The sequence below is a fragment of the Melanotaenia boesemani genome, chromosome 24 (genome assembly GCF_017639745.1).
Source record: "Melanotaenia boesemani isolate fMelBoe1 chromosome 24, fMelBoe1.pri, whole genome shotgun sequence".
Taxonomy (NCBI): domain Eukaryota; kingdom Metazoa; phylum Chordata; class Actinopteri; order Atheriniformes; family Melanotaeniidae; genus Melanotaenia; species Melanotaenia boesemani.
The window spans coordinates 8,303,904-8,321,874 of NC_055705.1; the positions used below are offsets into that span (position 1 = coordinate 8,303,904).

Sequence of the window (17,971 nt, forward strand, 5' to 3'; positions counted from 1 at the left end):
TAAATAAATAAAACATGATGAACAAGAACTGGTGTAGGTGGGCCGTCCAGAGGAGAGGAGGATGGAGCTTGTGGCAGATGAGCCCTGCCTGTTTGATATCAACATTTTAACATATAAAAAATGCTAAAAGAAACAAATTGTAGGCTTGTAAATAGTGACCCCTGCAAGATTCACAGTCTTTGTAAAATCTCGGCCTGAGACTAGGCACTTGTCGTTAGATGTGAGCAGGTGTGAGTTGATAGTTTTCTAGAATCTTTTCAAAGTCTTCTGATGTAAGCCCAGCATAATCCACCCAACACAAAGTTACTTACTATTTATAATAAGTTTACACGACACACACACCACAAAGCACCCAGCTGACTCCAATGACCTTCCATTTTATTTTTTGTTTCTTTCTTTTCTTTTCTTCTTTTTAAATTTTTTTAGAAAATACTGTGATACTTTATTAAAAATGTTGCAGAAAAAGTTTATACATGTGTCCAGCCAGAAATATGTTTAATATCACTTAAGGCAAAACTGCAAACAAAGATAAGACAAACTAAGGATTTTAAAAGTCTACATTAAAAATTCTTATCTCGACTGGTTTAATAACCAAATGACAAGAATATATCTTTTAATAACTTTATAAATGTAGCTTAAAAGTTTCTGGATGATTTTTTCCTTTTTTTTTTGTAATAGGATGCAAAATGGAAGGAGAGTTAATGGTTACTTATGTTGTCATTTTGTAGCAATTAATATAATTAATATTTACACTCATTCACTTGCTTTTGTAACCCAAAATATCACAAGTCTGGCACAATATTTTTACATATTGCTAGCATATGACAGTTTGAAATATCTAACATATATTTCTTTACAAACATATCCAACTAATATTGATACAAAAAATCACTGCCTTTTTCATTTATTTTTTTTTTATTTCTAAATAATACATTGCTGGTCACGTTGTAAGCTCAGGCAGTGCTGAGATCGCAAGACAGGAAAAGCCCACAATGAAAACTATCAGAAGCGTAACAGGATGACGGCAGCTGATGAGATCCAGTCAGTCCTCGTTGTCTGAAACCACAACGTAAAGCTCTTACCGGACATGCAAGGTGGAAAAAGTGGACGTAAAGCGATGCACAAGGACAGGACTGGCCTGTGATGTGATGGCCTGCAGACACACAGTGTGCAACTCTCCTCAGATGGGATTGTGTTCGCATTTTGGTCTTTTTGGAGAAAACTAATGAAACACGGGTTGGACTTGGGAGAAAATAATGCAAATCGTTTGGATATATTTACACACACATCAACCAAAAGCACAAGCTGAAAAAAAAACAAAAAAACAAATGTATCAGCCAAAATGAAAACAATAGAAGAGGCTCATTTTTCTTTTTTAAAATAGTTTAAATTTCCACGCACAACTATATACCTTTTTTTTTTTTTTTTTTTTTAACTTTCCTCTTCCTTTTTTTCTCTTGTTCATAAATACATTTCAGGCTGGGGTGTCGATTTCTGTGCCCCAGTTAGGCCAGGAGATATAGGAAGGATCATGAAAAGATCAAGTTCCATTGTTGCTTCTGTTTTCCAGTCGTGTTTTTATGGCACAAAAGCCTCCACAAAGGCGCATTTGCCCATGTTGTAATAAAAGACTATTAACAGTCGTTCACTGTTTGCTTCCGCTTTTGGTAAAACCTTCCATGAAGCGCTGCTTCAAAAAGAGTTATTACTAAAGTAACATTCATTTAGAATCTTTATCCACAAGTTTATGTTCCATTTATACTTTTTATACTTTTCAAGAAGGCATGGTAACAAAATAACATCTGCTTTGACTTTGGAGTCTGTGCTTTACACAGTCAGTCTCTTAAATTTGCCTGGTGTTGGTCGCAACTGAACCCAGCGCTGCCCTGTCCCAGCTGAGCTATACCCGTGTGGTGGAGTGGCCGTGGGGCAGGTTGGTACTGTTCTGACTGCCACCAAAAGTGTTGAAGTTGTGCAGAGGCTGCATGCCAGCCAGAGAATTGGGGATCATGGTGATGGTGCTGGGAGTCATCAGGGGTATGTCGTCGGGCGACCGGCGCAAAGTAAGGGTGTAGTCAGGGGGGCAGGTGAGTCGCAGCGTGTCATGGGTCTGGAGCGACTCGCACTCGTGGTGGTGCTCATGTTCCAGCTGCTGTTGCTTCATCTGCAGTGACATCAGCTCCTCGCTCTGCAGGTGGGCCACATCATTGGCTGTGGACGGAGCATTAGCCGGAGTGGAGTTGCGTTGCGGGGTTGGGATGCGGCGGTTGGACTCGTGCCGCCGTTTGTCTTTCTTGTAGTAGAGTGCTGCGAATGCCAGGATGTTCAGAAAGAGCAATGATGCTCCCACAGCTATGGTGACGCTGAGCTCTGTGGAGTAGTCTCGCTTGGTCTCAATCATCACGGTTGACTCGTCGGTCAGGTCGCCACTCTTGCGCTGATCTGTGGTTTGTTTGGTGTTGACGGAGGAAACCCCCGGGTGGCGTGTGGTGGATGGCCAGTTTTTACCTGGGAAGCGTTTGGTGTAAGGGTAGGGTGTGGTGTCTTGTGGTGGTATCTTGGTAGTGGTGGATACATACTGAAAAAACTCATTTATGTTGTGAAGATGTGGAACTAATTCCAGCCAGAACGCAACTTTTGTAGCTCGGTAGTGGTCTCGGACTCGAGGCTTTAGGCCAATGTGGAGATAGAGCTGGTCTTTAGGGTTGTACTTGGTCCAGGCTACTTCCTCGAAGCGGTTAGGCTTTGTGTGGATGAACTTTGTATCTTGTGGAACCGGCTGATTTGGATCCCTGAAAAAAGAAAATACAATCAAAGTTATAAAGATAAAAATGAAGGCATGCTTTTTTATGGAACAAATGACCTCTGTAGGTGTGTGAAAACATTCTGTGACATCTGTTTTGTTTGTACAAAATCTTAGGACACATTCACACTGGAGCTGTTGTTCTGCTTTAAACAAGCGCTGGTCTGTTTCCACAGCTAGTACGGTTTGCTTGGAGCTGTGTGAACATGCATTTGCACTCTGGTGGAACTAAAAAGTTAAAATATGCTCTGCTTGACAACCACAGGTCTTGGTTCACTTCCAAGACCATCGGGTGAAGCAATGAGATGAAGAATGTGTCCTTGCACAACATGCTAAGTAGCTTACTATCTCCTGTTGTTTATACTGAACACCAAACTATGAAAAGGAAACACCAAGACTGCATACATTTATTGTTGCTCTGTTGTTTATTTGTGATGAATTAGCTGTTTTTGGTCATGGCCAATCAGTGAGTCTGGTCTTGTTCTTATTTCTTCTTCTTCATGGAATATTGCCCGCTACAGAGCAATAGTGCCCCCTAGTGTTGTAGCTGTGTAACATTGTTCATGCAGTTTGGTTTGTTTGAGTAAAGCGCACTGTGAAAGCAAACCAAACCAAACAAAGGTGCAAAATTTTTTGGGAATTCTCCGCCCAGTCGAACCAATCCCTCGGTTTAGTGTGAATGCAGCCTAAGTGTTGTATTTGACACTACTGACCAGAAAATATCTAATCAGGATGAAGGGCTCTGTTTTGGACTGGTTTAGATCATGTTTATTCCAGTTTGTAACTGCCATGTCCTTTACATGAACCCATCTCAGTTATGGTATTTAACAGGGTTTTGATCTTCGTACACCTTTGTTGTCACCGCCTTAGGGCAACATCATCAGAAAACATGACAACCATTTCACTGTTATGCTGATGATACCCAACTCACTTTATCAATAAGATCTGAAGAAACAAATCAGTTATTTAAATTACAGGCTTGTCTCTGAGACATGAAGATCTGAGTGAGCTGGAATTTTCTTCTAAATTCAACAGAATCTGATTCTATAAGCATTAGAGCTTTTTTATCAGCATGTGTACTTCCTTTGGATGACATTACATTGGATTGTCATATGATCCATCATTGACTAGGACATAGCTTTTTGTCCATATTAAACAAGTGTCTAGAGCAGGTTTCTGTCATTCATTGGATATTGCCAAGATCTGGAATAGTGAAAAACTTGTCAATGAAATTCTCTCATAGAAGCTTGATTACTGTAATCCCATTTTAGTTTGTTGTCCAAATACTTCCCCTGAAAACCTTTCAGTTTATCTAAAAAAAGTCATACTAGCACAGTCAAGTTTGATCATTTATCTCTGGTTTTAGCCTCCCTTCACAGCTCCCTGTGAAATTTAGAGTGGAATATATAATCCTTTTTATTGCCCTTTATTAAAATCAAAATCAAATATAATTTTATTTATATTGCACTTTTCATTTCAAACAGCAGTACAGAGCGCTTCAAATAATGGCAGTACTTAAATATTAAATTAAAATAATTTCAACATCAAAATAAAAATTCATATAAAATTTTAATTCAAATTTAAAATTCAAAACACACACCTAATCATTTATTATATTTCACACACTAATATGCATGAAGCACACCAGAAGTCACCCCACTCATGACCAGAGGACACCACCACAGGAAAAAAAAAAAACAAGGTGTAAAGGGCTTTATTAAATGAAAACCATTTACTCCACAAACTGTTGGTGGAGGATGACGACATCATCTCTGCAGCTCAGAAGGATTATGTTTTCCTTTTTTAATATATTCAAAACTGTACAAAATCAGTGCTGAATAGGCCCAAAGGCAGAACTGGTAGCTGCATGAACTGAACTGTGAGGCAAAACCTTGAATAAATAAACATTTCTTCAAGATCCTCTTGAGCTGCAGTCTTTCCTGACTTTATATAAGGCTTACTAAGGTTTATTGAAGTCTGGCCAGTTGTGCACATTTATCTGATGTAAAACCAAAACAGAGCCATGAGTATTGGACAAGACCTCTACTGGATCTTGTGCAATGATATGCTCAGCTGTAATGTTAATATTGTGTTCATTCTTTGTTTTTGTTTGTTCCAGTATATTCACATCCCTCTCACTCTAAGCAAATATAAGGCTGCAAGTCAGCAAACAGCAGATCTGTAAATCAGACAAACCCAAGCCAAACCACTGGTTCTCTTTCTTGGGTTTAATCATTGAGCGTGCAGCACTTGCAGGATGTCAAAGGAATCAGATTAGCTAAAACTCCTGCAGAGGCCACACTTTTGCTGTTATTGTTAGTGAGCTCTTAACGAGGCACAAAAGAGGAGCAAACCCAAGAAAAAGAAGTCTGCTGGGAGACGGAGCTGACCCACGAGTTTGGAAACAAAGCATTTAGCTGTTGCACTAATTGTTCAGAGCAAATGAGGCCAAACAGTTGATTTAAAGCTACAAATCTTCACAGCCCTGCAGCCTGCTGCAGTCTGTTACAAAGACTTCCAATTTATTGTATTATATTGACTGTTTTCAGATGACTTTATTAGCTTTTTCTACATTTTAACATGTCAACAGCTCCACCTTAACAAGTCCTCTTGTTAGAGAATCTGGAAACAGCATAAGAGGGAGGTTTGCCCTCCAGCTGGTGGCTACATATGGAGCATCGCTGTGCATGTGGTGGGATTTTACTTAAGGTCTGTCATCTTAGTTCTAACATATGTTGGAAGAGCGCACTCATCCAACACTGAATCTGCTACAGTTATAAAAAGAAAGAAGGATGAAGGCCTTCCATGCCCAAACTGTTAAATACCTGCTTTAGTTCCATATGTTTTCATCATGCATGCAGCCTGTTGCTAAGAACAGTCACTTTTGCCACAGGTTGGATAATTACATAAATCTTGGTTTGGCAGGTGCATATAAACTGAGAATTTAAAGTGGTGCAACACACATGTTTTATACCATCAGCTGAGCTGTAAATTATGACAGCTGAGCAGCTTTTAATGAATAAAGCAGATTCTAATGACTACTTAGAGTCAAATATCCAGCTCAGAAAAGAACTTTGTTCATTTACGCTTAAACTTGGTATCATCTGATCTGAACTGATTATATCCATTCATCCTCTTTCATCCATCCATCTTCTGCTGTTTAGCTGAGGTCGGGTCACAGGGCGAGCAGCTTAAGAAATGAAACCCAGACTTCCTTTTGCCCGGGTCAGCTGAGAGACATATCCATGCTTGAGGCATCCTCCCGGTAGGATATGGGCATCAAGGAGGAAATCTTCCTTGACGCCACTTCCTCTGGCTCCTCTTGATGTGAAGGAGAATCCTTATGAACCCTTTCTGGATGACTGAACTTCTTGTTCTATCTCTAAGGGAATTCTAACCCCTCTGTTCCACTGAATGTGGAAGCACTGTGGGGGGGCATCACCAAGCTTTTTGCCTGGAACTACGTCACACCTCTGTGCTGCTTCCACATTCAGTGGAACATAAAGGAAAGAGCTTGAGTAAAGGCGACTGGCCTTCCTTTTGGCACTTTAAAACATGACTCCATTCATCAAAAAGGTCCCCTCAGTTCTAAACTGACTGGTGAGGAGTTCCAGGCTTATCAGCTGTAGTTTGATCCTTACACTTGAGCGTCACTGAAGGGATCATACGATTTTCACATATGACTTGCACATGTTTCACATGAAGTCCAGTGCAGTGAGGAGTGTACAGACCTCTACATAGGAGAAACGAAACCAAATATGTGTTTCACATGTTTTTATATGTTGTTCACATCTGAATCATATGAAAAATGTTACAAAACCACATGTGCATGAACATGTGAAGCACATGCAGTCCACAAACATATGATCCACATAAACATCACATGGTCTTCACATGTCGATCCAATGAAAACATTTCAAAACCCCATGTCTGCACATGTGGACCACGTGTGCTTCACATGTGCAATAACTTGTGGTCCGCATGTGCAAACATGTTCTTCACATAAGGATCACCTGACAATGTTCCAAAACAATGTTTGCACATGGTTCACATGTGCATGAACATGTGCTACACATGTGGTTCACAAACATGTGAGCCACATGAGCTTCAACTGGTCTTCACATCTGGATCACATAAAAATGTTCCAAAACCCCATGTTTGTACTTGTGGTTCACATGTGCATGTACATGAGGAGCATATGTGGAACACTGAGAAACATACATCAACATCTCTAAGGGACAGCCTAGACAGCCTATGGAGGCCGTTTGTATCTTCTTTTGGTCACTACCCACAGCTTGTGACGACAGGTGAGGGTAGTAACCTGGACTGATAGGCAAACCAAAGCTTTGTCTTTCAGCACAGCTCCTTTATCACCATCATGACACGCCACATCGATTCACCTGCTGATCTTCTGCTCCATTTGTTCCACACTCATGAACAGGACTAAGTGATACTAAAATTCCTTCCTCTTTGGGGAGGACCCTGAGAGGACACTACACCCTTGTCCAGCTGAGGACCATAGTCTTGGTACTCACCAGGCATTCTTAGAACCAGCCTCTTTAGCTGAGGATCAGACTGCCAAGGCCCCACCACCACCCAGCTCACACTGTGCTTGACCTTCTTGGCCCCTTCAACGGGTGGTGAGTCCATGGGGGACCCATGTTGCCCCTTTGAGCTGTGCCCGACCAGGCCATAGAATGAGCCTCAACCCGAGGCCTGATGCCACAGGGGTGGCATCAGGCACAAATCCTCAAACAACTGAGCTCCTTGGACCACTGGGACACACAAACCCCTCCACAATGTTAAGGTGTTGTGCTTAAGGAGGTGTAAAACAAAGCAAATCATTTTGTAACATATTCAGAAGTCTTGATTTCTCCAATTTGTGTAATGACTGTGTGATTTTTGAGACAATGTAATCATTTAGTATGAGAAAAAAGAGTCCCAATCCACCAAACGCTAGCTTGAAGAACACCATAACGTTCCTCCCTGTCTTTCAGTTTTCTAAAAAAAAAAAAAAAAAAAACACTGCTGAGATCACTTCTAAAGCAGACTAGCTCATACTGTACATTATCATAAACTCACAGTGTGGTGTGCACACTGAATCAATCTGCTGTGACTCACTATAGGAAAGTTCGTCTTGCTGAGTCCAAGTGATGAATTTGCTTTCAGTTGAAGCTTTATTGGAAAAACACTGAGAAAGCAGCAACAGAAAAACAAGCTTTCCCAAAATATCTGTAAGGAAGCCAAGCCCCTGCTGAGCAGGCGTCATCTGAATGGAAGCCAAGCAGCGGGCGAGGGAGTAAACGCTGCAGCCTCTGATACTGATCAAGACTTTATTTATCCTCCTTAAGTGAATTTTCAGTGTGACTGGTCTGCAAACACCCTGATACCTAGTCTCAAGGTGTGTGAAGCAAAAAAAAAAAAAAAAAAAAAAAACGTGATCCAAATATAAACATCAAGCAAATCCTTTCATCAAAGCCTGCACTGCAGCAGCACCAGGGGGGGATTATTAACCTCTGCTTCATCTCTTTGACTTGCAGGTTTATCGGGGAATTGCTATTCACAGCAAAACTTTTGTTGATACTTCAAATCTATTGTTCTGCAAACATTAATGTCAAACTCCACTGAAAGAAAGAGACTTAAAGGACTAAAGCTAAACATTATTATATTTATAATGGGTTTTTAATTCCCTTTGCCTTATCAGTGCTATTACACATTCAGCAGCCACCCATCAGCTCCACCTGTTCAGTTGTTTGTTAACACAAATATCTAATCAGCCAATCGCAGGGCAGCAACTAAATACATCTAATCATGTAGACATGGTGGAGACGACTTGCTGAAGTTTAAACTGAGCATCAGAATGAGGAAGAAAAGGAATTTAAGTATTTCAGAAACTGCTGATCTACTGGGATTTTCATACACAGCCATCTCTCGGGTTTATAGAGAATGGTCTGAAGAAGAGAAAATATCCAGTGAGCAGCAGTTGTCTGGACCAGAATGTCTTGTTAATGTCAAAGGTAAGAGGAGAATGGGCAGACTGGTTGGAGATGATAGAAAGACAACAGGAAGTCAGATAAGCACTGGTTCCAACCAAGGTCTGCAGAACAGCATCGCTGAACACACAACACGTCCAGCCTTGAAGCAGATGGGCTACAGCAGCAGAAGACCACACCGGGTGCCTCCTGTCAGCTAAGAACAGGAAACTGAGGCTACAATTCACACACACTCACCAACACTGGACAATAGAAGATGGAGAAACGTTGCTGGTCTGATGAGTCTCCATTTCAGCTCCACATTTAGATGCTAGGCTCAGAATTTGGTGGACTTCAACACTTCAGGCTGCTGGTGGTGTAATGATGTGGAGGATATTTTCTTGGTCCACTTTGGGCACCTTAGTACCAGCGTGGCCTGGTTTAACCACCACAGCCTACCTGAGTATTGTTGCTGACCATGTCCATCCCTTAATGACCACAGTGTAGCATCTTCTGATGCTACTTCCAGGGATGTGGTGGAACAGGATATTCAAAAGAGGCAAAAAGGGCTGCAACTTGGTACTAGAATAGTGTATCAAAGAATGTGTCCACTGAATTTAGTTGTACGCCCCCTTAAAGTAGCCAAGATTAGTTTCTACAACTTTTTATGTGGAACACTAATTTCATTGGTCTACTATTTTTCTAGTAGTGTGTCCTGTAACTCAGAAGAACATTTTACAGATATGCTAACGAGGTTAGAAAGAAGTCCTAAAGTGTAAATCTGATTTTTCTCCTGCAGTCATTCAGATTCTTCTTAAGAATAAATAACATGTATAGAAAACTTACCCTGTTTTGGCAAAATTAGTCCAGTAGGTCATGACAACGGCACTCAGCATCACATCGTTCTTAGAGAAGTTGCAGTTGAATAGATCTGTGGGTCCAATCATCGGGATCCCAAACACGTATGGTACCTCATCGCCGTGAGCAGAATCAGCCCAGCTGGGCTTCATGTCGCTTTGACAGTGATGGTAGAAAGCATAGAAGTAGGTAGGTGAGCCATACTGGGCGTGAAGGTCAGCGGTGGCCACTGCTGGCGCCACCCACTGGTGGTCAGTAAAAAGCGCCACCAGGGTCTTGCGTCGGGTTTCTGGGTTCTCCTTGTCTGCCCAATCAGTGTACATGAACTTGATGGTCTCACGCAAGGTGTCCTTGCCCTCTGGGTAACCATAGAGATGGTCCACAAAGTCTGATACAGCAAAATCAAAATCATTAGCAGACACTCCATCCTCACTGTCCACAATGCCATCTACAAACTTAAAGCCTTCGCCCTGATTGACCCCCAACATAATGTCATAATTCAGGAACTCCCCTTGCTCCATGAGGATCTGAGGGTCGTCTGGGATTACATCACCATCAATCACAGGCCCAAAGGCGATGTGGTACTTTGCAGGTGTGATGTACTGCTCGATCAGCTCCTTGTAGTTCTTCTTCTGCAGGCATTCCACCAGGTCGATGGTGTCCAGCATGTTGCAGCCCACCTTCTCAGCCAGAGACCGGGTGTACTTTGCCGGTTGGTAATTGACGGCCCAGCTGGACAGAGCCGTACCACTCTGAATGATGGCTTTCTGGAACAGATCTGAGATTAGAACTGGTATTAGTAAAAGAAAAACCACACTTTGTCATGAACAACTATTTAGCCACACATTGGAAATGTTTCAGGTTTTAATTGTCATCCAACAAAGATCAGGAATACCGATCAATCTGGAGACTCTGGAGAAGGTTAACATGCAGTTTCTTTATGCTGAGTTCAGTTTGAACTCTGCAGATGCCATCTAATCTAATCTGATGTACAAGTGTACATATATGTACATATTATATTCATTTTCTAAAAATCAGTTACTAAAAGACTCTTCTGAACCACATTGGGCAGCTCATGAGGTTTGTAGATGTGATTTAACGTACTATTACCATTGGGGGAAAAAGGAAAAAATATATATCTGGGAGTGTAAAACAAATAAATTAAGTATTTTTAGTGGATATTACAGAATTAAATCAATGAAAAAGTTAAATATTAAAATTGTATAATACTATCTAATAATGTAAATTATTCATCCATCCATCCATTATCTACACTGCTTTGTCCAATAAGGGTCACGGGTATGCTGGAGCCTAACCCAGCATTTAACAGGTGAGTGGCAGGTACACCTGGACAGGTTACCAGTCCATCGCAGGGCATCATGTCCATTAAAATAACACAAATAATTTATATTAAAAATAATGTAGGTTAAATTACATGAAAATAAAAATATATATATAGGAAAAGAATGGTAAACTGAGACTAACAAGTGAAAGTAAATTATAATATTAAAAATAAAATTATTATTATTATTATACAAATAATATCAGATTTCAGATCCAAATCTTTAACATCATTAAAATACATATTTTTTTTTTATCATATTTTACTCTGCAAAGCATCTTTATACATTAACTCATCACAGAAAGTGACTGTGTGTAAAGTAAGTGGTGCTAATGTTTAGTTAAATGAACTTAACACGGTCAATATGAGCAAATATAGACGGTACGTTTCTATGAGTATTAACTACGTTTCATGTCCCTGATGAATGACTGAGTGAATAATTGAAGGACAAACTGGAAGATAAACAACGCGGCTTTCTGTTTATATCAACAACACTGCAGGCTCTTTCCTCATGCTGGAATATTGTTAGTACAGCTTCATGAGCTGCCAATCAGCAAGTAGGTCACAATACACAAGGAACATTGGAATTATTTGTATTTGCTTATTTATTTTTTTCTTCCAGCGAGCTCTATTTATACTGCTGCAAACACGCAGCGGTGGTGACTCAACCAGGACGACTTGAAAAGTATGTTTTCAGCACACAGCAGGCTTTGTCTCCCACAAGTTATCTGCATCTGAGATTTTCCTGCAGCTGCTCTCAGTCGGATGTGGAGCATCAGTTAAAGCTCACATGTTCATTTCAAACCCGAACGGAGAGAGTGACGGAGAGGTTTTATGAGCCTGCAAGCTGATGATGCTGCTGTTTTCATGGCAGATTTACAACGCAGCTCCTACCGTCAGAGGCAAGCCACATCACCTTTACTGGTGATGTATTACCCACCAAATAAAGGATTCTTGGCAGGACGCGGGTGTTTGTTTACTATCTCAGCCATGATTGCTGCTCCTTCAAAACAACAGGACTTTTATCTAAATGTAAAGTAAGCTATTTGTGCGCCTGCAACTACATGATGCTGAAAAATGAAACAGAAGAGAGAAGACTGCAACAATGGACCAAAAGAGTATTGTTCTCTTTAAACTCCCTCTAAAAAAACTCCTGTTCTCCTTGATTGCCTATAAAATACATCCAACAGACTCCTGGCAGCTTGATCAAAATGGTGATTTGGTGTGAAGGTAAATATTCACCAAGTCTGAGATGAAGGAAACATTGCTTGCAGGAGTATTTTATTTTATTTTGATTTAGTTTATCTCATTTTGATCACTTAATTTAATAAATTTATTTGGATAATGTAAAGTATTGTGCTGCCCCTCAAAAAATTCTTTGCATTAGTACGTCTTTTCTTTTCCTTTCATCTGTTCTTCTTTTCCCATTTATTTCACTTTATTTCATTTAATCTTATTTAATTCAGTTTAATTTAAACAACCCAACAGATTTCTGATAAGCTCACAGAAAATTTAAACAAAGCTAACATTAAAATAAATAAATAAAAATGATTGTTTATAAGGAATTTAATTTAATTTAATTTAATTTAATTTAATTTAATTTAATTTAATTTAATTTAATTTAAATTAATTTAATTTAATTTAATTTAGCCAATACTTTTAAATATATATAAGTGGGAAGGTGATTTTTTCAATAAGTATTTAATTCAGCCCATGAGTTCTGCATCAAAAAAAAAAAAATTTACTTTATTTTATTTTATTTGTCCTTCTGAGAATATCTCAGCCTCTGACCTTTCATGTACAAAATGTTCCTGACTTAGAGATAAGCTTGGAGATATTTCTCCCTCTCTCTGCAGATGAAAAGCCAGCCTGGCTGTCAGCAGGAAGACGTACGTACCTTCTGAGTAATGCGAGAGGGTGAGCAGGCTGACGCACGATGCTCCGGCGCCAGAGCCAAAAATGGTCACTCTCTTTGGGTCTCCTTTGAAGGCCTGGATGTTTTCTTTGATCCACCTGAGAGCCTGAATCTGATCCAGCAGACCGTAGTTGCCCTTGGCCGCCTGGTCTCCTGTGCTCAGAAAACCTGAACAAGAGAAAATGGACGTCAGCTTTGGTCTGGAACCATGTTTGGCTTCAAACTGTGTAACTGCCCCACTGCTCTGGAATAACATTCACCCAAACACACGTCATTCAACCCGAACACACACATGAATAAAATGTATTTTGACATTTTGCAACCATTCAAACGGACATAAAAGGTTCACGTTTCAACCAGACATTTAGAGAAAAACTGAACCTCTTCAACCCCAGAATGTGGTTTCTTCATCGGATAAAAACCTGGAACTGTCTTCACTTGGTTCTACATGAAAACAATTCTCATTCACACCCATCATAGACAGAAAGTGAGGTGGAAGAAAAAGCTGTGAGACATGAAGGTCATGTGGAAACCTTACAGATGGTATCAGTGAAGGATAATAAATGTGATCCAAACCAGTCTGTGTACTTCCAGGCAGTCTGATCTAGTCATCGAAACAAAAATAAAAATACAAACTTGATTTTTCGTATTTTGCTTTCCTAAAACAAAATTAAACAAATCAGATAATGAAACATGATCCATTCTCTGATTTGTGATAAGAACAAAATGGACAAACAGACAAGGACCACCTAGATGTGTTTTCCGGTCTCTGAGACGAGGTTAAAGCCAGCAGGTGCAGCTGTGTTGGACATCGTAAAATTACTGAGTCTAGTTATGCAAATCTATATTTGTCTCTCTTTCTGTTATCCTACCATCTCTCCATCACTTAGGATGACATTAACTTGACTCCCAGTGCAACAGTAAGGTTTCTTTGGACCAGCGTTTGTGCTTTGACTAACTTATAAAACAGGTTTCTAGGACCACCTTCTTTCATTTAGGTAACATGAGGATTTTTGTCTCAGAGTGATGCAGGAAAACTAATCCATGTATTTAAACTTGAGCAACTCATGATTATTGTTCTACCCAAAAAGAGCCCTGAAAGGTTTTCCTCTCTGTGGAACCAGCTCCCAGTTTGGCTTCAGGAAGCAGACACCCTCTCTACCTTTAATGCTGCATGGACATTTGTTTTAGGTGATTATAAGTGGACTGATGTATGAATGAAGCTGGACTGATTTTAATCTAAATTTTGTGCAAGAATTTTTACAGAAGACTTTTAAATATAGAAAGGGAAGCTGACTGAGTTGCAGAGTTCCCATGGCTTATGTAATACAGCTGCAAGAGTCAGGGTCTTCAGAGACAGTAGATCTTCTCATCTTTCCGCCATATTTACAACAATGAACCCTTAGTTGTATCTTCCTCTCTACAGCAAAGATGTCATCTGAATTCATCTTCACTAGAATGAAGGCAGGAGAGTTAAAGAACACAGAAGCTCCGAGCGCCAACACACAATTGGTCAAGTATGTAAAAGGCCTTTGAATTTGATTTCACCCATGGCTCCAGAAATGGCTGCCCAGTAGACATTACACTCAGACAGAGCAGCCTGGCTGCAAGCTCCATTTTTCTGAAACTTGTTGACAAATTGGTCAATACGCCTAAACCCATTAAGTGGCTTTCTAAATGCTGCCGCTGGGGTAACTGGTTGCACCTCCTTGCCAGGGCTGAGAACTCTGCAGCCAAGCCTGGCAACGACAATCTTTCTCTGCAAGCTCACTGAGGCCCAGGCGGTGTAAATGACAAATGGGATGAAGACCACTGGGTAAGAGAAGAGAGAGAGAGAGAAAGGAAGAGGTAGCCTGTGGCTGTTTGATACAGTGCAGATCCGGTTGGTCATGGTGGGGTGGAGGGGATGATAGAGAGGGGATGGAGGGCAGGGGTGAGGAGGATTACAAGGCCAATGGCAGCTTCACAGACCCTGTAGGAAGACCAGAAGCCCTGGCAATGCTCCCCTCTTTTTTACCCATCCTTTTACCCCTCCCTCACTACTTTTCCTCTCCCCTCACATCCATCATCTCTACAAAAAGAAGCAATGCCTACCAGGCGCTTCTCAAGATGTGAGAAGATGAGTCAAAGTTTGATTTCAAAGAATTACCTCCCCAAAATAACTTGGATAGAAGCTTCAATAATAAAAGAAAACATTAATAGACTTAACAGAACCAAAATACTTGAAAAACAAGCAGAATGTTTGCATCATGTAAACCTGAGTATCAGTACTTGGTTAAATAAAGCAGTTATGCATCTAATATTTAGATTTAATCAGAATTATTCAAATCCAAAATTTAAAAAGAAACACTGATGTTGAACTCTCATAAAGTCTGAGAACAGTGGTGTCAATAAAGGATTAATTAGTCAAAAGTTAAACATTTACACACTTGTCTATCACCACCAACCAGACTCATTGGCCACTTTCTCATGTCGAATTTACTAGTACCAGGTTGGACCTTTTAATACCTTGTGGTGTTATAGATTCAACAAGGTGTTGGAAACCTTCCTCAGAGGTTTTCTCCATATTGACATGACAGCATCACACAGTTGCTGCAGGTTTGTCGGCTGCATCCATGATGAGAATCTCCCGTTCCACCACATCCTAAAGCTGCTCTACTGGATTGAGATCTGGTGACTGTGGAGGCCGTTGGAGTCCAGTGAACTCATTGTCATGTTCTTGAAAGCAGGTGGAGATGATCTGAGCTTTGTGACATGGTGCATCATCCTGGTGGAAGTAAGAAGATGCTACGCTGTGGTCATCAAGGAATGGCCATGTTGGTACTGAGGGTCCTAAAGTGGGCCAAGAAAATATCATTACACCATTATACCAGCAGCAGCCTGAAGTCTCAGTTTCCTGTTCTTAGCTGACAGGAGGCACCCAGTGTGGTCTTCTGCTGCTGTAGCCCATCTGCTTCAAGGTTGGACGTGTTGTGTGTTTAGAGATGCTTGTTCTGCATAGCTTGGTTGGAACCAGTGTTTATCTGACTTCCAGTTTTCTTTCTATAATCTCCAACCAGTTTGCCCATTCTCCTCTGACCTCTGACATCAATCAGACATTCTGGTCCACACAACTGCTGCTCACTGGATATTTTCCACAAACGAACTGTGGCAGGAACTCCAAGATGCAAAGAGCTGTCTTTTTCTTCAGCACCAACAGTAGGACAAACAATTGTCTCTGTGATAAACAGACATTCCTCAGAGACAAATGTTACTCACGCTAAATATTGATGCGACTGCTTTGCGGTATTGTTGTTTATAGACGGTGTGATTATTTGTATAGATCTGTAACTGGACTTTTACAGTAGAGCCATTTTCCTTCAAAAATGTCCATTTTGTGATGAATAGCCCCTTATGCAGCATAACTAATATCTTGTTTCCTACAGTGACAGTAAGCATTGAACTGAATTTAATTCTGTGTCCAACGTTGTATTACACTATTAAAGAAGCAGTTACCAAGAGGGCCTTGTCAAGCGAAGCTGAAAATTTACATAATATGTTTGAGTTTTGTTTGAGCAGTTGAGCTGAAAGGTTAAAAAAACCACTTTCTCCATGCGTTTCACCCAAAGCGGTGTTTTTAAATGTGTTTTTCCCTTTGAGTATTGAAAGCTCTCCTCTGGCTCTAATTCCAGTTGTGTCTCTCTGATGGAAGCAGCAGGTTAAAAAATGGAGGCAGCCTTTCTTCAGCTGATGGTTCCTTCTTTTCTGATGCTTTTCCATAGATCTTAGCTCCAGGTAGGTCAATCTGCCAACAACTCTTTACATCCTGCTCTGATCAGTTAAATGAGGGAACATAAGGGTGCAGATGCAGGCAGCGTATCATTCTTAGCCATTTCTGTCACCCGGGAAGTCACCCTTGGTGAAAATGTCTGACATGTTTTTGTTCACTGTGGGAAACAAACTGGGTTTTGCATAAAGGTGGGTAGGTGATCCGCTGAATCTGGGGTAGAAAACTCAGAAATATCCCCCTGCTGTGATGTGTTGATCCAATACTTGTCACAATGCACATCTTTATTTTCTGCACGTCATTTGTTTATTTATTTTTTTTACAGCTGAGACTGAAACTAACATTTTAACATACACACTATGGCCTACTCAATTTTTTACAGTGTGATACCATCTTTAAATAAAAGTTTCTTTAAATTTAAACTTGATTTACAACAAGTTTTAATTTCTTATTTTTAACATGAAAAGCCTGCCTGTAATATTTGTGGACATCTTGTTTTTTAATAGGTTTAAGGAAATTTCAGTCTGCTTGTAATATACATAAAATTTTATATATTTTTGGGAGGAAATCACGTAAAACTGTTAGTAATATGGAGTTCTATGAAGCAAATGAATGTGACAGATGTTCTCTGCCTCAGCTTATATGTTCCCACACCTGCACCCGTTAACATGAAGTAAATAGAAAAATATACGCTCACCGTCTACTTTATTGAGTCCACCTGTTCAACTGCTTATTAACTCAGATACCTGATCAGCCAATCACTTCGTAGCAACTCAATATATTTAGAGATTCTCATCATGGATGCAGCCATTGAATCCGCAGCAACTGTGTGATGCTGTCATGTCAATTTGGACCAAAACCTCTAAGGAAGGTTTCCAACAGCTTGTTGGATCTATGACACCAAGAATGACGGCAGTTTTGGGGGAAAAAGCAGTCAAAGCCTGTACTAGTAAGGTGGACCTGATAAAGTGGCTGGTGAGTGGAAGATTTTTTTCTGTATTCTTTTGTTGTTGTGAGGTTTTTGCAGGGCTGTCAATGACCCATCAGCAGCAGCAGTCTCTTTTCTAGGGGGGGTAAAGCATTAAATCTCTTCCCTCCCCTCTCTGTATAAATGCTGCTTTCACTGACAGGGAGCTCAATGTAGGTCAGTCATGACAAAGCAGAGTGGAAAGAGCCACAGGGACTCAACAGCACTGAGGCAGGACATCTAATGAAAAGCTTTTCTGATTGATTTCAGCAGTTTTTTGTAGAGCACAACCTGTCAGACCTGCCGATGGTTGGATTAAAATATTCAAACTTTCCTGTCATGATGCCC

General features: G+C 40.4%; 1 protein-coding gene across 1 annotated transcript in view; it reads right to left on the bottom strand.

The window, feature by feature from the left end:
* Positions 1–1,435: 1,435 nt before the first annotated feature.
* The window catches only part of nlgn4xa (neuroligin 4 X-linked a), a 106,423-nt gene continuing 89,887 nt past the window's right edge, over positions 1,436–17,971 (bottom strand). The window contains exons 4-6 of the mRNA XM_041979122.1: positions 12,873–13,058; positions 9,622–10,411; positions 1,436–2,792 (exon numbers count right to left, since the gene is read on the bottom strand). Coding sequence (XP_041835056.1) covers positions 1,901–2,792; positions 9,622–10,411; positions 12,873–13,058 — 1,868 coding nt within the window. The 3' untranslated portion in view covers positions 1,436–1,900. The remainder of the gene's footprint in view (positions 2,793–9,621; positions 10,412–12,872; positions 13,059–17,971) is intronic.